The 18,554-nt window shown below is 55.8% G+C and overlaps 1 protein-coding gene across 1 annotated transcript; it reads left to right on the top strand.

Annotated features, from left to right (window-relative positions):
- The first annotated feature begins 2,280 nt into the window (after positions 1 to 2,280).
- slc3a2b (solute carrier family 3 member 2b) lies at positions 2,281 to 17,857 on the top strand. Its single transcript, XM_085976361.1, has 9 exons — positions 2,281 to 2,814; positions 5,877 to 6,050; positions 6,643 to 6,743; positions 7,176 to 7,256; positions 7,588 to 7,652; positions 7,773 to 7,959; positions 8,699 to 8,836; positions 14,399 to 14,503; positions 16,403 to 17,857. The coding sequence occupies exons 1-9, from the start codon at positions 2,412 to 2,414 to the stop codon at positions 16,742 to 16,744; spliced, it is 1,596 nt and encodes a 531-aa protein (XP_085832487.1). The 5' UTR covers positions 2,281 to 2,411; the 3' UTR covers positions 16,745 to 17,857.
- Positions 17,858 to 18,554: the final 697 nt, after the last annotated feature.

Genomic DNA, 18,554 nt, shown 5'->3' with positions numbered 1-18,554 from the left:
CGACAGTGCGGCGCTCACTCAGTACTGCCCCTCCGACAGTGCGGCGCTCCCTCAGTACTGCCCCTCCAACAGTGCAGTGCTCCCTCAGTACTGCCCCTCCGACAGTGCAGCGCTCCCTCAGTACTGCCCCTCTGACAGTGCGGCGCTCCCTCAGTACTGCCCCTTCGACAGTGCGGCGCTCCCTCAGTACTGCCCCTCCGACAGTGCAGTGCTCCCTCAGTACTGCCCCTCCAACAGTGCAGTGCTCCCTCAGTACTGCCCCTCTGACAGTGCAGCGTTCCCTCAGTACTGCCCCTTCGACAGTGCGGCGCTCTCAGTACTGCCCCTCCGACAGTGCGGCGCTCACTCAGTACTGCCCCTCCGACAGTGCGGCGCTCCCTCATTACTGCCCCTCCAACAGTGCAGTGCTCCCTCAGTACCACCCCTCCGACAGTGCGGCGCTCCCTCAGTACTGCCACTCCGACAGTGCGGCGCTCCCTCAGTACTGCCCCTCCGACAGTGCGGCGCTCCCTCAGTACTGACCCTCCGACAGTGCGGCGCTCCCTCAGTGCTGACCCTCCGACAGTGCGGCGCTCCCTCAGTACTGACCCTCCGACAGTGCGGCGCTCCCTCAGTACTGACCCTCCGACAGTGCGGCGCTCCCTCAGTACTGCCCCTCCGACAGTGCGGCGCTCCCTCAGTACCGCCCCTCCGACAGTGCGGCGCTCCCTCAGTACTGACCCTCTGACAGTGCGGCGCTCCCTCAGTACTGACCCTCCTACAGTGCGGCGCTCCCTCAGTAGTGCACTGGGAGTGTCGACCTGGATTTTGTGCTCAAGTCTCTGGAGTGGGGCTCAAACCCACAACCTTCTGACTCAAAGGCAAGAGTGATACCCACTGAGTTACGGTTGTTGCTATAGTTACCTGCTCACGATATCTCTACCAAACACCAAAGAATAATACTGAACTTACAAATGACAGAAACGCAGTCCAGACAGGAGCCGGGCTTCCAGTGACAAGAAGCTCGGAACCGTAGGTGAACTGGAGGCAGGTGATATTATCGGATGAGGCCTCTGCACGAATATCCTTGTTGTCCCGTTTAAAATAAATTCGACAGCTCCACGACCTCCGTTGCTGTAGCGCCTCATCCTCGCGCGCAGACATGGTTTAGGATACTGCACCTGGCAGGGGGTAAGAACGAGCAGCGGCAAGAGAGGAACGAGGGGGGCGGGATGGCCAATCTGTACCTCAGCTCCATCTACCTGCCTTTGCTCCATATCCCACGATACCCTCACCCAACAAAAATCTATCTCGGACTGAAAGCTCCAATTAACCCCCCAGCTTTTTGGGCGAGTGAGTTCCAGATTTCCACCACCCTTTGTGTGAAGTGCTTCCTGACATCACCCCTGAACGGCCTGGCTCTAATTTTCAACGGGGAGGTAGGGGAAGAGATACAAAGAAAAATGTTTGGTATAAATCTGTTGTGAGCGAGCAATCCTGGTCTTAATTCTGCCAGTGAGAAAATATTGCTGCTGTTTTTTTTGCAGAATGCTGAGGTTTGCCTGTTTATTTCGCTTGTTTCTAACCTCACTCGATAAGAAAGATATTTGCAATCTTTTTTTTAAACTCACCAGAGTCCCAGCCTGTGTTATTCAGAGGCTGGGCCATTCGGCCCATCATGCCTGTGCCGGCTCTTTGAACGAGCTCTCCAATTAGTCCCACTCCCCCCTGCTCTCTCCCCACAGCCCTGCACATTTCTCCTTTTCAAGTATTTATCCAATTTCCTTTTGAAAGTTACTATTGAATCTGCTTCCACCGCCCTTTCAGGCAGCGCGTTCCAGATCACAACAACTCGCTGTGTGAAAACATTCTCATCTCCCCTCTGGTTCTTTTACCGATTATCTTCAATCTGTGTCCTCTGGTTACCGACCCTCCTGCCACTAGAAACACTTTCTCCTTATTGACTCCATCAAAACGATTCATGATTTTGAACGCTTCTATCAAATCTCCCCTTAACCTTCTCTGCTCTAAGGAGAATGACCCCAGCTTCTCCATGTAACTGCAGTCCCTCATCCCTAGTACTATTCTGGTAAATCTCCCCTTAACCTTCTCTGCTCAAACAACCCCAGTCTCTCCACATAGCTGAAGTCCCTGGCACCATTCTAGTAAATCTCCTCTGAACCTTCCACTTGTGGCCAAGCTCTGGCTGCTGTAAGCTCCACCTTAAGTGATGGTGTGATGGAGCATTGGGTGCGGGCGGAGAGGGGAGGAGACTGAAGCCTTTAAAAGAAGCAGGACGGTGACGCTGTTTCTCAGACAGAGGAGAGAGTGCCTGAGACTGAGAGAGCTGTAGATTGAGACAGAGGAGAGAGTGCCTGAGACTGGGAGAGCTGCAGATTGAGACAGAGGACCAGGCCTTGCTGACAGAGACAATGAGCAGCAAGGAAGCAGAGGCGGGTATGAAGGAGGTGGAGCTGAACGAGGTGGAGCAGGAGAAGGTGCCGATGAACTCGAGCGGCGGGCTGAGCGACACTAACGGGACGGTGGCGGTGAAGGTGAAGATGGAGGAGCCGGAGCTGAAGTTCACGGGGCTGAGCAAGGAGGAGCTGCTGAAAGTGGCCAACACCCCGGGCTGGGTGCGGACCCGCTGGCTGCTGCTCATCCTCTTCTGGCTGGGCTGGCTGGGCATGCTGGCCGGGGCCATCGCCATCATCGTCCAGGCCCCCCGCTGCAAACCCCTGCCCGGCACCAGCTGGTGGCAAGAGGGCGGCATCTACCAGCTGGCGGTGGAGGCCTTCCAGGACTCGGACCACGATGGCAAGGGGGACCTGGCAGGTAGGGTGGGGCAATGGGGGGGAGAGAGTGGGGGTAGAAGGGGGCTATTGCGGGTAATGGGGGGACCTGGCAGGTGGGGGGCAATGGGGGGAGAGGGGGGGACCTGGCAGGTGGGGGAAGAGGGGGGGGACCTGGCAGGTGGGGGGCAATGGTGGGAGAGGGGGGGACCTGGCAGGTGGGGGGCAATGGGGGGAGAGGGGGGGACCTGGCAGGTGGGGGGGGCAATGGGGGGAGAGGGGGTATTGCGGCCAATGGGGGGAGAGGGGGGACCTGGCAGGTGGGGGGGGCAATGGGGGGAGAGGGGGTATTGCGGCCAATGGGGGGAGAGGGGGGACCTGGCAGGTGGGGGGGCAATGGGGGGAGAGGGGGAATTGCGGCTAATGGGGGGGGAGAGGGGGGACCTGGCAGGTGGGGGGGGCAATGGGGGGAGAGGGGGAATTGCGGCTAATGGGGGGGGAGAGGGGGGACCTGGCAGGTGGGGGGCAATGGGGGGAGAGGGGGAATTGCGGCTAATGGGGGGGGAGAGGGGGGACCTGGCAGGTGGGGGGGCAATGGGGGGAGAGGGGGAATTGCGGCTAATGGGGGGGGGAGAGGGGGGACCTGGCAGGTGGGGGGCAATGGGGGGAGAGGGGGAATTGCGGCTAATGGGGGGGGGAGAGGGGGGACCTGGCAGGTGGGGGGCAATGGGGGGAGAGGGGGAATTGCGGCTAATGGGGGGGGGAGAGGGGGGACCTGGCAGGTGGGGGGCAATGGGGGGAGAGGGGGAATTGCGGCTAATGGGGGAGAGGGGGGACCTGGCAGGTGGGGGGCAATGGGGGGAGAGGGGGGGACCTGGCAGGTGGGGGGCAATGGGGGGGAGAGGGGGGGGACCTGGCAGGTGGGGGGGGAGAGGGGGTATTGCGAGTAATGGGGGGAGAGGTGGTATTGCGGGGAGAGGGGGGGGAACCTGGCAGGGAGGGTGGGGGCCGAGGGGGTATTGCGGGTAATGGGGGTTGGTAGAGTGACCGGCCCGGCCGCCTTTTGCGCTGAATTTCCCGCCGGGCCCGCGCCGCCCTGAGTTTGCTGCCCCGGGGCTCCAAGCCGGGCCTGAACCCGAGGCCCCGGATCCCCCGCTCCCTCAGGCGGCCGGAGACAGGCCCGGGGGTGGTGGGGGCCGGGGGTTGCTGGTGATCCCGGGGGTGGTGGTGATACCGGGCCGGGAGAGGGTGGTGGTCCCGGGGGTGCTGGTGATCCCGGGGCCGGGAGAGGGTGGTGATCCCGGGAGAGGGTGGTGGTCCCGGGAGAGGGTGGTGATCCCGGGGGTGCTGGTGATCCCGGGGCCGGGAGAGGGTGGTGATCCCGGGGGTGCTGGTGATCCCGGGGCCGGGGAGGCGCCACTCTGTCTTTCCCGCTCGAGGTCCGCTGTTGCATCATCCGGGCGGGGCCCGCACTGAGGCCAAAGGTCAGAGGGCCTCGACCCCACTGACACCCACAGGGGCCTCTGACACCCCACTGGGGCCGGGATCCGGGGGCTTTGGGGCCGGGGGTCAGCGGGGTTTGGGGGCCGGGATCCGGGGGGTCTGTGGGGTCGGGATCCGGGGGTCAGCGGGGTTTGGGGGCAGGGATCCGGGGGTCAGCGGGGCTTGGAGTCGGGATCTGTGGGGTCGGGATCCGGGGGTCAGGATCCGGGGGTCAGTGGGGTTTGGAGTCGGGATCCGGGGTCAGTGGGGTTTGGGGGCCGGGGGTCAGTGGGGTTTGGTGGCCAGGGTTTGGGGTCAGGATCCGGGGGTCAGTGGGGTTTGGAGTCGGGATCCGGGGGTCAGTGGGGTTTGGAGTCGGGATCCGGGGGTCAGTGGGGTTTGGAGTCGGGATCCGGGGGTCAGTGGGGTTTGGGGTCGGGATCCAGGGGTCAGTGGGGTTTGGAGTCGGGATCCGGGGGTCAGTGGGGTTTGGAGTCGGGATCCGGGGGTCAGTGGGGTTTGGAGTCGGGATCCGGGGGTCAGTGGGGTTTGGAGTCGGGATCCGGGGGTCAGTGGGGTTTGGGGTCGGGATCCGGGGGTCAGTGGGGTTTGGCGGCCGGGGTTTGGGGTCGGGATCCGGGGTCAGTGGGGTTTGGGGTCGGGATCCAGGGGTCAGTGGGGTTTGGAGTCGGGATCCGGGGTCAGTGGGGTTTGGAGTCGGGATCCGGGGTCAGTGGGGTTTGGAGTCGGGATCCGGGGGTCAGTGGGGTTTGGAGTCGGGATCCGGGGTCAGTGGGGTTTGGGGTCGGGATCCGGGGGTCAGTGGGGTTTGGAGTCGGGATCCGGGGTCAGTGGGGTTTGGAGTCGGGATCCGGGGGTCAGTGGGGTTTGGGGGCCGGGGGTCAGTGGGGTTTGGTGGCCAGGGTTTGGGGTCAGGATCCGGGGGTCAGTGGGGTTTGGAGTCGGGATCCGGGGGTCAGTGGGGTTTGGAGTCGGGATCCGGGGGTCAGTGGGGTTTGGAGTCGGGATCCGGGGGTCAGTGGGGTTTGGGGTCGGGATCCAGGGGTCAGTGGGGTTTGGAGTCGGGATCCGGGGGTCAGTGGGGTTTGGAGTCGGGATCCGGGGGTCAGTGGGGTTTGGAGTCGGGATCCGGGGGTCAGTGGGGTTTGGAGTCGGGATCCGGGGGTCAGTGGGGTTTGGGGTCGGGATCCGGGGGTCAGTGGGGTTTGGCGGCCGGGGTTTGGGGTCGGGATCCGGGGTCAGTGGGGTTTGGGGTCGGGATCCAGGGGTCAGTGGGGTTTGGAGTCGGGATCCGGGGTCAGTGGGGTTTGGAGTCGGGATCCGGGGTCAGTGGGGTTTGGAGTCGGGATCCGGGGGTCAGTGGGGTTTGGAGTCGGGATCCGGGGTCAGTGGGGTTTGGGGTCGGGATCCGGGGGTCAGTGGGGTTTGGAGTCGGGATCCGGGGTCAGTGGGGTTTGGAGTCGGGATCCGGGGGTCAGTGGGGTTTGGGGGCCGGGGGTCAGTGGGGTTTGGGGTCGGGGGTCAGTGGGGTTTGCGGCGTCAAGTTTTGCCCCTGGGCTCAGTGCTCTCTCTCTCTCTCTCTCTCTCTGTTATGCGCCGCAGGGGTCGGAGAGCGGATGGAGGAGATCGCCGCTCTCAAGGTCAAAGGCATTGTCATCGGCCCGATACACCGCAATGTTCCGGACTGGATCAACGAGACCAGGCTGACGGAGATCGACCCTGACTTCGGCAACTTGGATCAGCTGGAGAAGCTGATGGAGACGGCCAGGAGGAAAGGTAATCAGTTCAGCCATCGATCCCCGATCAGGATATAAAAACAATAAGAACGCCACCCTGTCGGACTGTTAGTCCGCGATACACTGCCGCACGAACCCGTGGCACGTTGTGTGATGAGGATTCCTGCTCGCCGGGGAGGGAGCACAGGACCCGGGGGTGGGGGGGGGGTGGCAGCAGAGTTGGGGGCAAAGTGGCCGCAGTCCGGTCGCCTCAGCAATGTCTGAATCCGGACCCGCCTCATTCCCTCAGTCATCCCAATCCATGGATAAGATGCCGTCTGGCTTACTATTCCCAGGGTCGGTCCCCAGACCATGGAGTGACCAGTTTGCGGGGAGTGGGGGATTCCAGCCACCCTCACTGGTTTGGGGGAAGGGGGTGAATTAGCCAGGGCTCCGGCTCCCTATCACTATCCAGTGACTCTCTGCGAGAGGGACATAGGTCACTGACCAGCGCCTGTGAATCCCATGACTGCCCGGATAAGAGGGAACAGTCGGGGGGATGAGGGGGAAGGAGAAACTGAAGGGGAAACCAAACATTCTACCTCTGTATACTGCAGCTCCTCAACACTTCATCACATTCTGTGTCCAAACAGGTATCAGGGTGATTCTGGATCTCACTCCCAATTACAAAGGAGAGCAGGAGTGGTTTGGGATTAACTTCAACAGGAGTGACGGCAGTCAGGACTTGTTACAGGTACGTACCCTAAGTGCACCAATGAGTCCATCTTTCCTGTTGCGAGGGGGGTGGTGGGGAGGCTGGATTGGACGAGGCCTCTGTGGTCGAATAGCCTGTCGACACACAGCGTCTGGGGGGGGGGGGGGGGGACATTGGAGGAGCAGGGTAATTATTACACATCAGTAACCAGCCTGTCGCGATGTCTTTGGTCAGTTGATGAATTGTTTTATACGCGGTGGGAGAAAGGCACTCCACAGAGCCACCTACTGGCCGGAGTCTACCACTACACCGTGACATTTACACACAGGATTCCCATTCTAAATATTTAGAGGCAGTTTTAATGTTAAATGTTGACATAAAAGTATGACCAAGAATCGTGACAAGATGGATAGGGCAGATTTTTAATAATCTTATTATATTTAATGAAAGTGACGGTTGTGTTTTGAACAGGAGAAGGAAGCGTTCCAGTATTGGCTGCAGAAAGGAGTGGACGGGCTATGTCTGCGTGGAATCGAGCAAGTTCTCAGCTCTGTGAGTATTGGCGAGGCGAAGTGTTGTGATTCCCCTGCCCACGGGGAGCGGATCCATTTGCTGAATTCACGCTGCGAGCCCCTTTCACCCCTCGTCCCCGACTCTCACTGGGATACAGTACAGCCACTGGTTCCCCCCTCGTTTCCCTCTTTTCCCTCCCTCCCCGGTACCCTCCATCACGAGTGAGCTCAGACAATGAGTCAGTGTCTCTCTGGGAGGGGGGCGTGACTCGGAGGAGGAGGGACCGTGTTTCTCGGTTGGAGGGTGGGGTGGTTGGTAAAGCACTGGACGTCGCCTAACGCTCCTTCACTGACCGACTTTTTATTGGCAGGCTCCCAGCAAGGTGGACGAGTGGCAAAATCTCACCAGAAATTTCCCTGGAGATGAGAAACCGAGGTAACGACAGCCTGTCAAAGACCAACATTCCTGCATGGTGCGCGTTACCCTGTGTTGAACGCCATTCCGTCTCTGCATTCACCTCAATATTACTAATTGGTGTTTTTCCCCCCCCTCAAGGACCCTCATCGTTGCCGCGGTGAAGTCCAACCTCGAGGAGGTTCTGCAGCTCCTGAACCAATCAGACACCGACCTCCTCTTCAGTTACTATCTCGGCGAAACCATCAGCAGTCTGTCCGCAGACACCATCCGGCAAAGGGTGGAGAAATACATCGAGAACTGCGGCAAAACCTGGCCGAGCTGGGCTGTACGTAATCCTCATCCAACCCTCCCTCCCTCCCTATCGCCTTCCTAGGGTACAGAGCGGGGTAAACAATCCGTTCCACCTCTGCTCACGATTGTTTTGGGGGGGAGGAAGCGCACAGGAACAGGAGGAGGCCATTCAGCCCCTTGAGCCTGTTCCGCCATTCAATGAGATCGTGGCTGATCATATCTTAACTCCATTTACCTGCCTTGGTTCAGCAATCCTTAATACCTTCACACAACAAAAAGCTACCAATCTCAGTTTTGAAATTTACAATTGACCCCCCAGCCTCAACAGCTTTTGGGGGAGAGAGTTCCAGATTTCCGCCCCCCTTTGTGTGAAGAAGTGTTTCCTGACATCACCCCTGAACGGCCTGGCTCTAATTTGAAGGTTCTGCCCCCTTGTTCTGGACTCCCCCCACCAGAGGAAATAGTTTCTCTGTATCTACCCTATCGAATCCTTAATTATCTTAAACACCTCGATTAGATCACCCCTTAATCTTCTAAACTCTAATACAAGCCCAGTCTGTGCAACCTGTCCTCGGAATTTAACCAAATCAGGCTGGGTCGTGGTGCCTTGAATACCTTGCCAAAGTCTGGGCTCGCACACGGTGAGGTACCAGAGGGCAATCGGCACTGGGGTATTACAGGAGGGGGAACAAATTTAATTTAATGGCAAAGCTCGTGACTGACCTGTCCATTCCATCACGGCAAAGCATCATGGACGCTGTCTTTGCTTGCAGGTTGGAGGTTACAAGATGGGTCACGTGGCGTCGTTGGTCAAGGAGCACCTTCGTGGGCTGGTCCATGTGATGCTCTTCACGCTTCCCGGAACTCCATTCACTTATTATGGGGACGAGATTGGACTGGAAGACTCCCCGGTACGTGCACTGGCTCTTCGTCATGTTGTGGGGGAGGGTCAGAGCAGAGGGCTTGTAAGTTGCCCTTTCACCTCTGGAACCGAAACCCCAGACAGCTGGGAGGAGGATGTGAAACTGCAGCACAGGAATCAGGTCTGATGGGCTGATTGGAAGTTGAGTCAGATTGTGGGCAGCACTCTCGCCTCCGAGTCACAAGGTCTCACTCCAGAAACTGGAGCACAAACATCGAGGCCAACTCTCCCAGTGCAGTGCTAAGGGAGTGCTGCACTGTTGGAGGTGCTGTCTTTAGGATGAGACGTTAAACCGAGGCCACGTCTGCCCTCAGGTCGATGTGAAACATAGAAGATAGGAGCAGGAGTAGGCCATTCGGCCCTTCGAGCCTGCTCCGCCATTCAATGCGATCATGGCTGATCATCCAAACTTAGTACCCTGTCCCTGCCTTCTCCCCATATCCCTTGATCCCTTCAGCCTCAAGAAACATATCCAACTCTTTCTTGAATATATTTAATGAACTGGCCTCCACCGCCCTCTGTGGCAGAGAATTCCACAGGTTCACCACTCTCTGGGTGAAGAAATTCCTCCTCATTTCAGTCCTAAATGGCTTACCCCTTATCCTTAGACTGTGACCCCTGGTTCTGGACTCCCCGGCCATCGGGAACATCCTTCCTGCATCTAGTCTGTCCAGACCTGACAGAATTTTATAGGTTTCGATGAGATCCCCTTTCAATCTTCTAAACTCCAGTGAGTATAAGCCCAATCGACCCAATCTCTCCTCATACGTCATTCCTGCCATCCCAGGTATCAGCCTGGTGAATCTTCGCTGCACTCCCTCCATGGCAAGAACGTCCTTCCTCAGGTATGGTGACCAAAACTGCACACAATACTCAAGGTGCGGTCTCACCAAGGCCCTGTACAACTGCAGCAAGACATCCTTGTTCCTGTACTCGAACCCTCTTGCTACAAAGGCCAACATACCATTTGCCTTCTTAACCGCCTGCTGCACCTGCATGCTTACCTTCAGCGACTGGTGCACAAGGACACCCAGGTCTCTTTGCACTTCCCCCTTCTTCCAATCTATTGCCATTCAAATAATAATCTGCCTTCCTGTTTTTGCCACCAAAGTGGATAACCTCACATTCATTCACATTATAGTGCATTTGCCATGTTTCTGCCCAATCACTCACCCTGTCCAAATCGTACTGGAGTTTCCCGACATCCTCCTCCGCAGCTTACCCTCCCGCCCAGCTTTGTGTCGTCTGCAAATTTGGAGATATTACATCCAATTCCCTCATCCAGATCATTAATATATATTGTGAACAGCTGGGGTCCTAGGACCGATCCTTGCGGTACCCCACTAGTCACTGCCTGCCACTCGGAAAACGACCCGTTTATTCCAACTCTTTGCTTTCTGTCCGCCAACCAGTTCTCTATCCAAGTCAATACCTTGCCCCCAATCCCATGTGCCTTAATTTTGCACGCTAATCTCTTGTGTGGGACCTTATCGAAAGCCTTCTGAAAGTCCAAATACACCACATCCACTGGTTCTCCCTCATCTATTTTACTAGTTACATCTTCAAAAAAAATTCCAGTAGATTAGTCAAGCATGATTTACCTTTTGTAAATCCATGTTGACTTTGTCCGATCCTGTCACTGCTTTCCAAGTGCTCTGCTATTACATCTTTTATAATAGACTCTAGCATTTTCCCCACTACCAATGTCAGGCTTACCGGTCTGTAATTCCCCGCTTTTTCTCTACCACCTTTTTTGAATAGTGGGGTAACATTAGCTACCCTCCAATCCATGGGTACCGTTCCAGAGTCTATCGAGTTCTGGAAGATGATCAGTAATGCATCTACTATCTCTAGGGCCACTTCCTTAAGTACCCTGGGATGTAGACCATCAGGCCCTGGGGATTTATCGGCCTTCAGTCCCATCAATTTTCCTAACACCATTTTCCTCCAAATACTGATTTCTTTCAGTTCCTCTCTTTCATCAGACCCTATGTTCCCCGGCATCTCTGGGAGGTTATTTGTGTCCTCCTTTGTGAAGACAGAACCAAAGTATGCATTTAGTTGGTCTGCCATTTCCTTGTTTCCCATTATAAATTCCCCCGATTCTGACTGCAAGGGACCTACGCTTGACTTCACCAATCTTTTTCTCTTCACATCTATAAAAGCTTTTACAGTCAGTTTTTATGTTCCCTGCTAGCTTACTCATATTCTATTTTCCCTTTCTTAATTAATCCCTTTGTTGACTCCTAAACTGCTCCCAATCCTCAGGATTATTGCTTTTTCTGGCCAATTTATATGTCCTCTCCTTGGATCTTATGTTATCCCTAATTTCCCTTGTTAGCCACGGTTGAGTCACCTTTTTTGTTTTATTTTTGCGCCAAACTGGGATGAACAAATTCTGTAGCTCATCCATTCGGTCTTTGAATGTTTGCCATTGCCTATCCACCGTCAACCCTTTGAGCGCCATTCCCCACTCAATCCTACCCAACTTGCTCCTCAGACCATCGTAGTTTCCTTTATTTAAATTGAGGACCCTTGTCTCTGAGTCAACTACTTCATTCTCCATCTTAATGAAGAATTCGATCATATTATGATCGCTCCGACCCAAGGGGCCTCGTACAACAAGATTGCTAATTAATCCTTTCTCGTTGCATAATACCCAGTCTAAGATGGCCTGATCTCTGGTTGGTTCCTCGACATATTGGTCCAGGAAACCATCCCGTAAACACTCCAGGAATTCCTCCTCCACAGTATTGTTACTCATTTGGTTGGCCCAATCTATATGTAGGTTAAAGTCACCCATGATGACTGCTGTGCCCTTATTGCACGCTTCTTTAATTTCCCTTTTAATGCCATCCCCAACCTCCGCCTTACTGTTTGGAGGTCTATATACCACTCCCACTAATGTTTTTTTCCCCTTAGTATTTCTCAATTCTACCCATACAGATTCCACATCATCAGAGCTAATATCCTTCATTACAATTGTATTAATCCCTTCTTTAACCAGTAATGCTACCCCACCTCCCTTTCCTTTTTGCCTATCTTTCCTGAATATCAAATACCCCTGGATGTTGAGTTCCCAGTCTTGGCCATCCTTGAGCCACGTTTCTGTAATCCCAACCAAATCGTATTCGTTTACCTTTATTTGCGCAGCCAATTCATCCACCTTATTACAAATGCTCCTCGCATTAAGACACAAAGCCTTCAGGCTTGTTTTTTTAACGCTCTTGGACCTATTAGAATTATTATTTACTGTGGCCACGTTTGATTTAAACCGTTGATTTCTCTGACTGCCACTTTTTTGTTTTTCTCCTTCCTATCTTGCTTTTATCCCTGTTTTCCTTTCCTCTGTCTCCCTGCTCAGGTTCCCAACCCCCTGCCATTTTAGTTTAAACCCACGGCAGCACGGTGGCATAGTGGTTAGCACTGTTGCCTCACAGCGCCAGGGACCCGGGTTCGAATCCGGCCTCGGGCGACTGTCTGTGTGGAGTTTGCACATTCTCCCCGTGTTTGCGTGGGTTTTCTCCGGGTGCTCCGGTTTCCTCCCACAGTCCAAAGATGTGCGGGTTAGGTTGATTGGCTATGATAAAAATTGACCCTTCGTGTTAGGGGGATTAAATACGTGGGGTTACAGGGATAGGGTGGGTTATGTGTTGGTATAGGGGTTACGGGGATCGGGTGGGATATGTGTTGATGCAGGCTCGATGGGCCGAAATGGCCTCTATCTGCACTGGGGTTTCTGTGATTCTGTGATTTCTGTGAAACCCCCCCGAACAGTGCTAGCAAACCTCCCCGCAAGGATATTTATCCCGCTCTGGTTCAGGTGCAACCCGTCCGACTTGTACAAGTCCCACCTTTCCCAGAAGCAGGCCCAGTGATCCAGGAAACTAAAGCCCTCCCTCCTGCGCCAACTCTTTAGCCACGCATTCATCTGCTCTATCCTCCTATTCCTATACTCACTAGCACGTGGCACCGGGAGTAATCCAGAGATTACAACCTTTGAGGTCCTGCTCTTTAATCTGCTACCTAGCTCCCTAAATTGTTGTTGCAGGACCTCATCCCTCTTCCTACCTATGTCGTTGGTCCCAATGTGAACCACGACCTCTGCCTGTTCCCCCTCCCCCTTCAGAATGCCCTGCAGCCGTTCAGTGACATCCTTGACCCTGGCACCAGGGAGGCAACAAACCATCCTGGAGTCACGTCTACGGCCACAGAAACGCCTATCTGTACCCCTTACGATAGAATCCCCTACCACTATTGCTCTCCCACTCTTTTTCCTCCCTTCCTGAGCAGCAGCAACACCCCCGGCACCAGGAAGTTGGCTGCTGCTGCCTTCCTCTGGTGAGTCATCCCCCTCAACAGTATCCAAATTGGTATACCTGTTTGAAAGGGGGATGGCCACAGGGGTCTCCTGCACTACCTGCCTGCTTCTACTGCTCCGCCTGGTGGTCACCCATTTCCCTCCTGCCTGTGCAGCCCTACCCTGCGGCGTGACCAACTCATCAAACGTGTAATCCACGACCCTCTCAGCATCGTGAATGCTCCACAACCCATCCATCCACAGCTCCAGCGCCTCAATACGGCCCATTAGTCGCTGCAGCTGGATGCATTTCCGGCACACGTGGTCATCAGGGACACCGGCAGCGTCCCTGAATTCCCACATAGAGCAAGAGGAGCATAACACGGGGCTGGGCTCTCCTGGCATGACTTACCCCTTTTAATTACTTTAAATTAATTCAATACCACCAGTTAAAGGTATACTCTAGGGCGCTTATTTACCAACTGTCCCCACCACACCACAGAGACCCAAGAAAATATAAACCGCAGAATTTAAGCTTGTAATAAAAGAGATACTCACCAACCAATCACTTACCTGCTTCCTGGTGACGTCACACTTGGATTACTTTTTACACCTCTCCTCTGCTGTTGAATTGGTCACTGCCCCCTCACAGGTCCGATGCTCTGATCGGGCCTCACCTCGCAACTGCCGCCGTTGATCCTATGGCCATGATCGGAAGAAGAGCAGGGGGTGTTCTCCCTGGTGTCGTGGGCCAATATTTATCCCTCAATCAACATCACTGAAACTCATTATCTCGTTGTTTGTGGGACTTTGCTGTATGTATTTCCTACATTACAACAGTGACTACACTTCAAAAAAGTACTTCATTGCTTGTAAAACGGAATTTGTTAAGTTGGATAACATCAAAAACTCATGTTGTGCCATGTGCTGAGGTTCACAGTCAGGGTCGCGATGGAGAAACTGAACGGGGAATTCAGGAGCAGTTTCATTAGGAAAAGGGGAATGAGGGTGCCGGACTCGGTACACAGAACTCCTGGGCGTCTGATAAAGGAAGTCGACGAGTGCCTGACCCAGGAAGGGAGTATTTAGCCAGGGGAGGCTGGAGTGAGGGGCCTCTGGTCGGGTTTGTGGGAGGGGTGATGGGGGGGGCCTGGGGGTCATTTGTCCTTCTTCACGCGCGTTACACTGTTGGAATCCAGGTTGTGCCACCTCTAACTGTGTCCCCCTTGCCCCTTGTGATTATTTCTGCAGGAACTGAATAAAACACCATGGATGTTGTGGAACACCTCAGCAAATGGAGGCTCCACCTCCAAGTCCAGGAATCAAGAAACCCCTGCGTTAAACCAAACAGTGGAGGTCAGTGTTTTACAGGCACTCTGCTACAGCTCATTTATATGACTCTCACTGGGGTACGGGTTCCACAGACACTGACTCTCACTGGGGTACGGGTTCCACACACACTGACTCTCACTGGGGTACGGGTCCCACACACACCGACTCTCACTGTGGTACGGGTTCCACACACTGACTCTCGCTGGGGTACGGGTTCCACAGACACTGACTCTCACTGGGGTACGGGTTCCACAGACACTGACTCTCACTGTGGTACGGGTTCCACAGACACTGACTCTCACTGGGGTACGGGTTCCACAGACACTGACTCTCACTGGGGTACGGGTTCCACACACACTGACTCTCACTGGGGTACGGGTTCCACACACACTGACTCTCACTGGGGTACAGTTCCACAGACACTGACTCTCGCTGGGGTACGGGTTCCACAGACACTGACTCTCACTGGGGTACGGGTTCCACAGACACTGACTCTCACTGTGGTACGGGTTCCACAGACACTGACTCTCACTGGGGTACGGGTTCCACAGACACTGACTCTCACTGGGGTACGGGTTCCACAGACACTGACTCTCACTGGGGTACGGGTTCCACAGACACTGACTCTCACTGGGGTACGGGTTCCACACACTGACTCTCTCTGGGGTACGGGTTCCACACACACACTGACTCTCACTGGGGTACGGGTTCCACACACTGACTCTCACTGGGGTACAGGTTCCACACACACTGACTCTCACTGGGGTGCAGGTTCCACACACACTGACTCTCACTGGGGTACGGGTTCCACACACTGACTCTCACTGGGGTACGGGTTCCACACACTGACTCTCACTGGGGTACGGGTTCCACACACACTGACTCTCACTGGGGTACGGGTTCCACAGACACTGACTCTCACTGGGGTACGGGTTCCACACACACTGACTCTCACTGGGGTACGGGTTCCACACACACTGACTCTCACTGGGGTACGGGTTCCACACACTGACTCTCACTGGGGTACGGGTTCCACACACACACTGACTCTCACTGGGGTACGGGTTCCACACACTGACTCTCACTGGGGTACGGGTTCCACACACACTGACTCTCACTGGGGTACGGGTTCCACACACACTGACTCTCACTGGGGTACGGGTTCCACACACTGACTCTCACTGGGGTACGGGTTCCACACACACTGACTCTCACTGGGGTACGGGTACAACACACACTGACTCTCACTGGGGTACGGGTTCCACACACACTGAGTCTCACTGGGGTACGGGTTCCACACACTGACTCTCACTGGGGTACGGGTTCCACACACACTGACTCTCGCTGGGGTACGGGTTCCACACACTGACTCTCACTGGGGTACGGGTTCCACAGACACTGACTCTCACTGGGGTACGGGTCCCACACACACTGACTCTCACTGGGGTACGGGTACAACACACACTGACTCTCACTGGGGTATGGGTTCCACAGACACTGACTGTCACTGGGGTACGGGTCCCACAGACACTGACTCTCACTGGGGTACGGGTTCCACAGACACTGACTCTCACTGGGGTACGGGTTCCACACACACTGACTCTCACTGGGGTACGGGTTCCACAGACACTGACTCTCACTGGGGTACGGGTCCCACAGACACTGACTCTCACTGGGGTACGGGTTCCACAGACACTGACTCTCACTGGGGTACGGGTTCCACACACACTGACTCTCACTGGGGTACGGGTTCCACACACTGACTGTGTGCAAATTGGCTGCCGTGTTTCCTACATTGGAACATTGTCTACACTTTTAAAGTAATTAATTGGCTGTGATGTGCTTTGGGATGTCCTGAGGATGTGAAAGGCGCTATAGAAATGCAAGTCTTTCTTTGACGCCGTGTTTCTCCTCTCTCTCCAGGGCCAGAAGGCCGACAGCAAGTCCGCTCTGTCGCTGTTTAAGAAGCTGAGCTTGCTGAAAATCAAGGAGCGCTCGCTGCAGTTCGGCATGTTCCAGTCACACTACAGCATGAATGGAGTCTATGCCTACTCACGGGTCTGGGACCAGAGTAACCGCTTCCTGGTCCTGCTCAACTTCGGAACGGTGGCTGAGACTGTGACACTAGCGAACAGTTCCCTGCCGCAAGAGGCCACGGTGGAGCTCAGCACTTCAGCTGACCGGGAGGGGGGGACGGTCAGTTTGGCAGAGGTCAGTCTCGCCGCAGGGGAGGGGTTGGTGTTGAAATACCCCTTCGTTGCTTGAGAAGCCTAGGGACCCCCTCGCTCCCACAGAACCTGGAGATATCCTGCGAGGGGTTCAATCAAGTGTGTAACTTTAGCATTCCATTGTACGTTGGGTGAACACACACCATGTATTTTTGGTCCTGTCACTGATTATAGTCTTTCTTCACAATGTAACGCTTTCGGTGCAGTGGATCTGATGGAGAAAAGCTTCCTGTTTTTTCTGGGAGGGTCGAAGTTGTCCAGGAGAAGTCATTAATCTACTCGTTGCTTTGAGGAGATCGAGTCTGTTTTGGGAATCAATCTGACTGGGGAAATGGAGGGGTTCCCGATACCCCTGCTTCCCCTCCACCGATTCGGGCCAGAGTACGGGGCTCCGCGGTTGTGATCTGGTCTGCGGCGGCCGCTCTTCAGGCGAGAGTTCCGGCGGAGTATCCCGGCGTTGGAGCCTCTCGCTCGAGCCCGGCGTTGGAGCCTCTCGCTCGAGCCCGGCGTTGGAGCCTCTCGCTCGAGCCCGGCGTTGGAGCCTCTCGTTGGAGCCTCTCGCTCGAGCCCGGCGTTGGAGCCTCTCGCTCGAGCCCGGCGTTGGAGCCTCTCGCTCGAGCCCGGCGTTGGAGCCTCTCGCTCGAGCCCGGCGTTGGAGCCTCTCGCTCGAGCCCGGCGTCTGCTGTCCGCTCCAGTGCATGTGCCAGTAGGAGTTTCGCGATAGCTGCCAGCAGCAAGGAAACCCCAGCTGAGTTTTTGCCCCCGCCGGAGTGCGTGGTGGGGGGGAGGGTTTGGCCAATTGGGAATTCCTGCTCCAGTGTCATTCAGCAGCAAAGTCTGGCCTGTGTATTTCAGAAGCTGAACCAGCACAGAAGATCCCAAAAAGACACAGTTCCCTCAGTGTGATGTGACATGATGCGAAGAGGCGTCACCACGTGACGTGACAGAGTGCTGGCAGCATCGACCAGCTGTGGATATTAATATTTAGAATCTGCCATCATTACTTCCAGCGAGGTGCCTTTTGCCATGAACTAAATGTTGGGTGTTGCCTGCGATTCTCATGCGTGTTGTTTTTTAACCAGTTTGACTTTTTTACGTTTCTTTTTATCTTGCATTTCAATAAAAATCAATAAAAAAAAATTTTTAAAAATCTGATTCAGACATTTCTTCTAGTATCGTTTCTTGTCAAACAGAAAGTTGCGGAAAACTCGCTCCAGTGCAGTACGGAGGGAGCGGCGCACTCTCGGAGGAGCGGTACTGAGGGAACGCCGCACTGTCGGAGGGGCGGTACTGAGGGAGCGCCGCACTGTCGGAGGGGCGGTACTGAGGGAGCGCCGCACTGTCGGAGGGGCGGTACTGAGGGAGCGCCGCACTGGGAGCGGCGGGTACTGAGGGAGCGCCGCACTGTCGGTGGTACTGAGGGAGCACCGCACTGTCGGTGGTACTGAGGGAGCGCCGCACTGTCGGCGGTACTGAGGTAGCGCCGCACTGTCGGCGGTACTGAGGGAGCGCCGCACTGTCGGCGGTACTGAGGGAGCGCCGCACTGTCGGAGCGGCAGTGCTGAGGGAGCGCCGCACTGTCGGAGCGGCAGTGCTGAGGGAGCGCCGCACTGTCGGAGGGGCGGTACTGAGGGAGCGCCGCACTGTCGGAGGGTCAGTACTGAGGGAGAGCCGCACTGTCGGTGGGGGCAGTACTGAGGGAGCGCCGCACTGTCGGAGGGGCAGTACTGAGGGAGCGCCGCACTGTCGGAGGGGTGGTACTGAGGGAGCACCGCACTGTCGTCGGGGCAGTACTGAGGGAGCGCCGCACTGTCGGAGGGGCGGTACTGAGGGAGTGCCGCACTGTC

Source organism: Somniosus microcephalus, unplaced genomic scaffold (assembly GCF_052327205.1).
Source record: "Somniosus microcephalus isolate GS21.2 unplaced genomic scaffold, FLI_Smic_1.0 unresolved_chr2, whole genome shotgun sequence".
Classification (NCBI taxonomy): domain Eukaryota; kingdom Metazoa; phylum Chordata; class Chondrichthyes; order Squaliformes; family Somniosidae; genus Somniosus; species Somniosus microcephalus.
This window is presented reverse-complemented; position numbering and strand designations above follow the sequence as displayed.

Excerpts from the sequence above, each read along its gene's own strand:
- slc3a2b (XM_085976361.1), top strand. The coding sequence starts at position 2,412 with ATGAGCAGCAAGGAAGCAGAGGCGGGTATGAAGGAGGTGGAGCTGAAC. Across the intron at positions 8,837-14,398 it reads TTGGACTGGAAGACTCCCCG|GAACTGAATAAAACACCATG; the intron begins GTACGTGCACTG and ends TTATTTCTGCAG. Across the intron at positions 14,504-16,402 it reads CGTTAAACCAAACAGTGGAG|GGCCAGAAGGCCGACAGCAA; the intron begins GTCAGTGTTTTA and ends CTCTCTCTCCAG.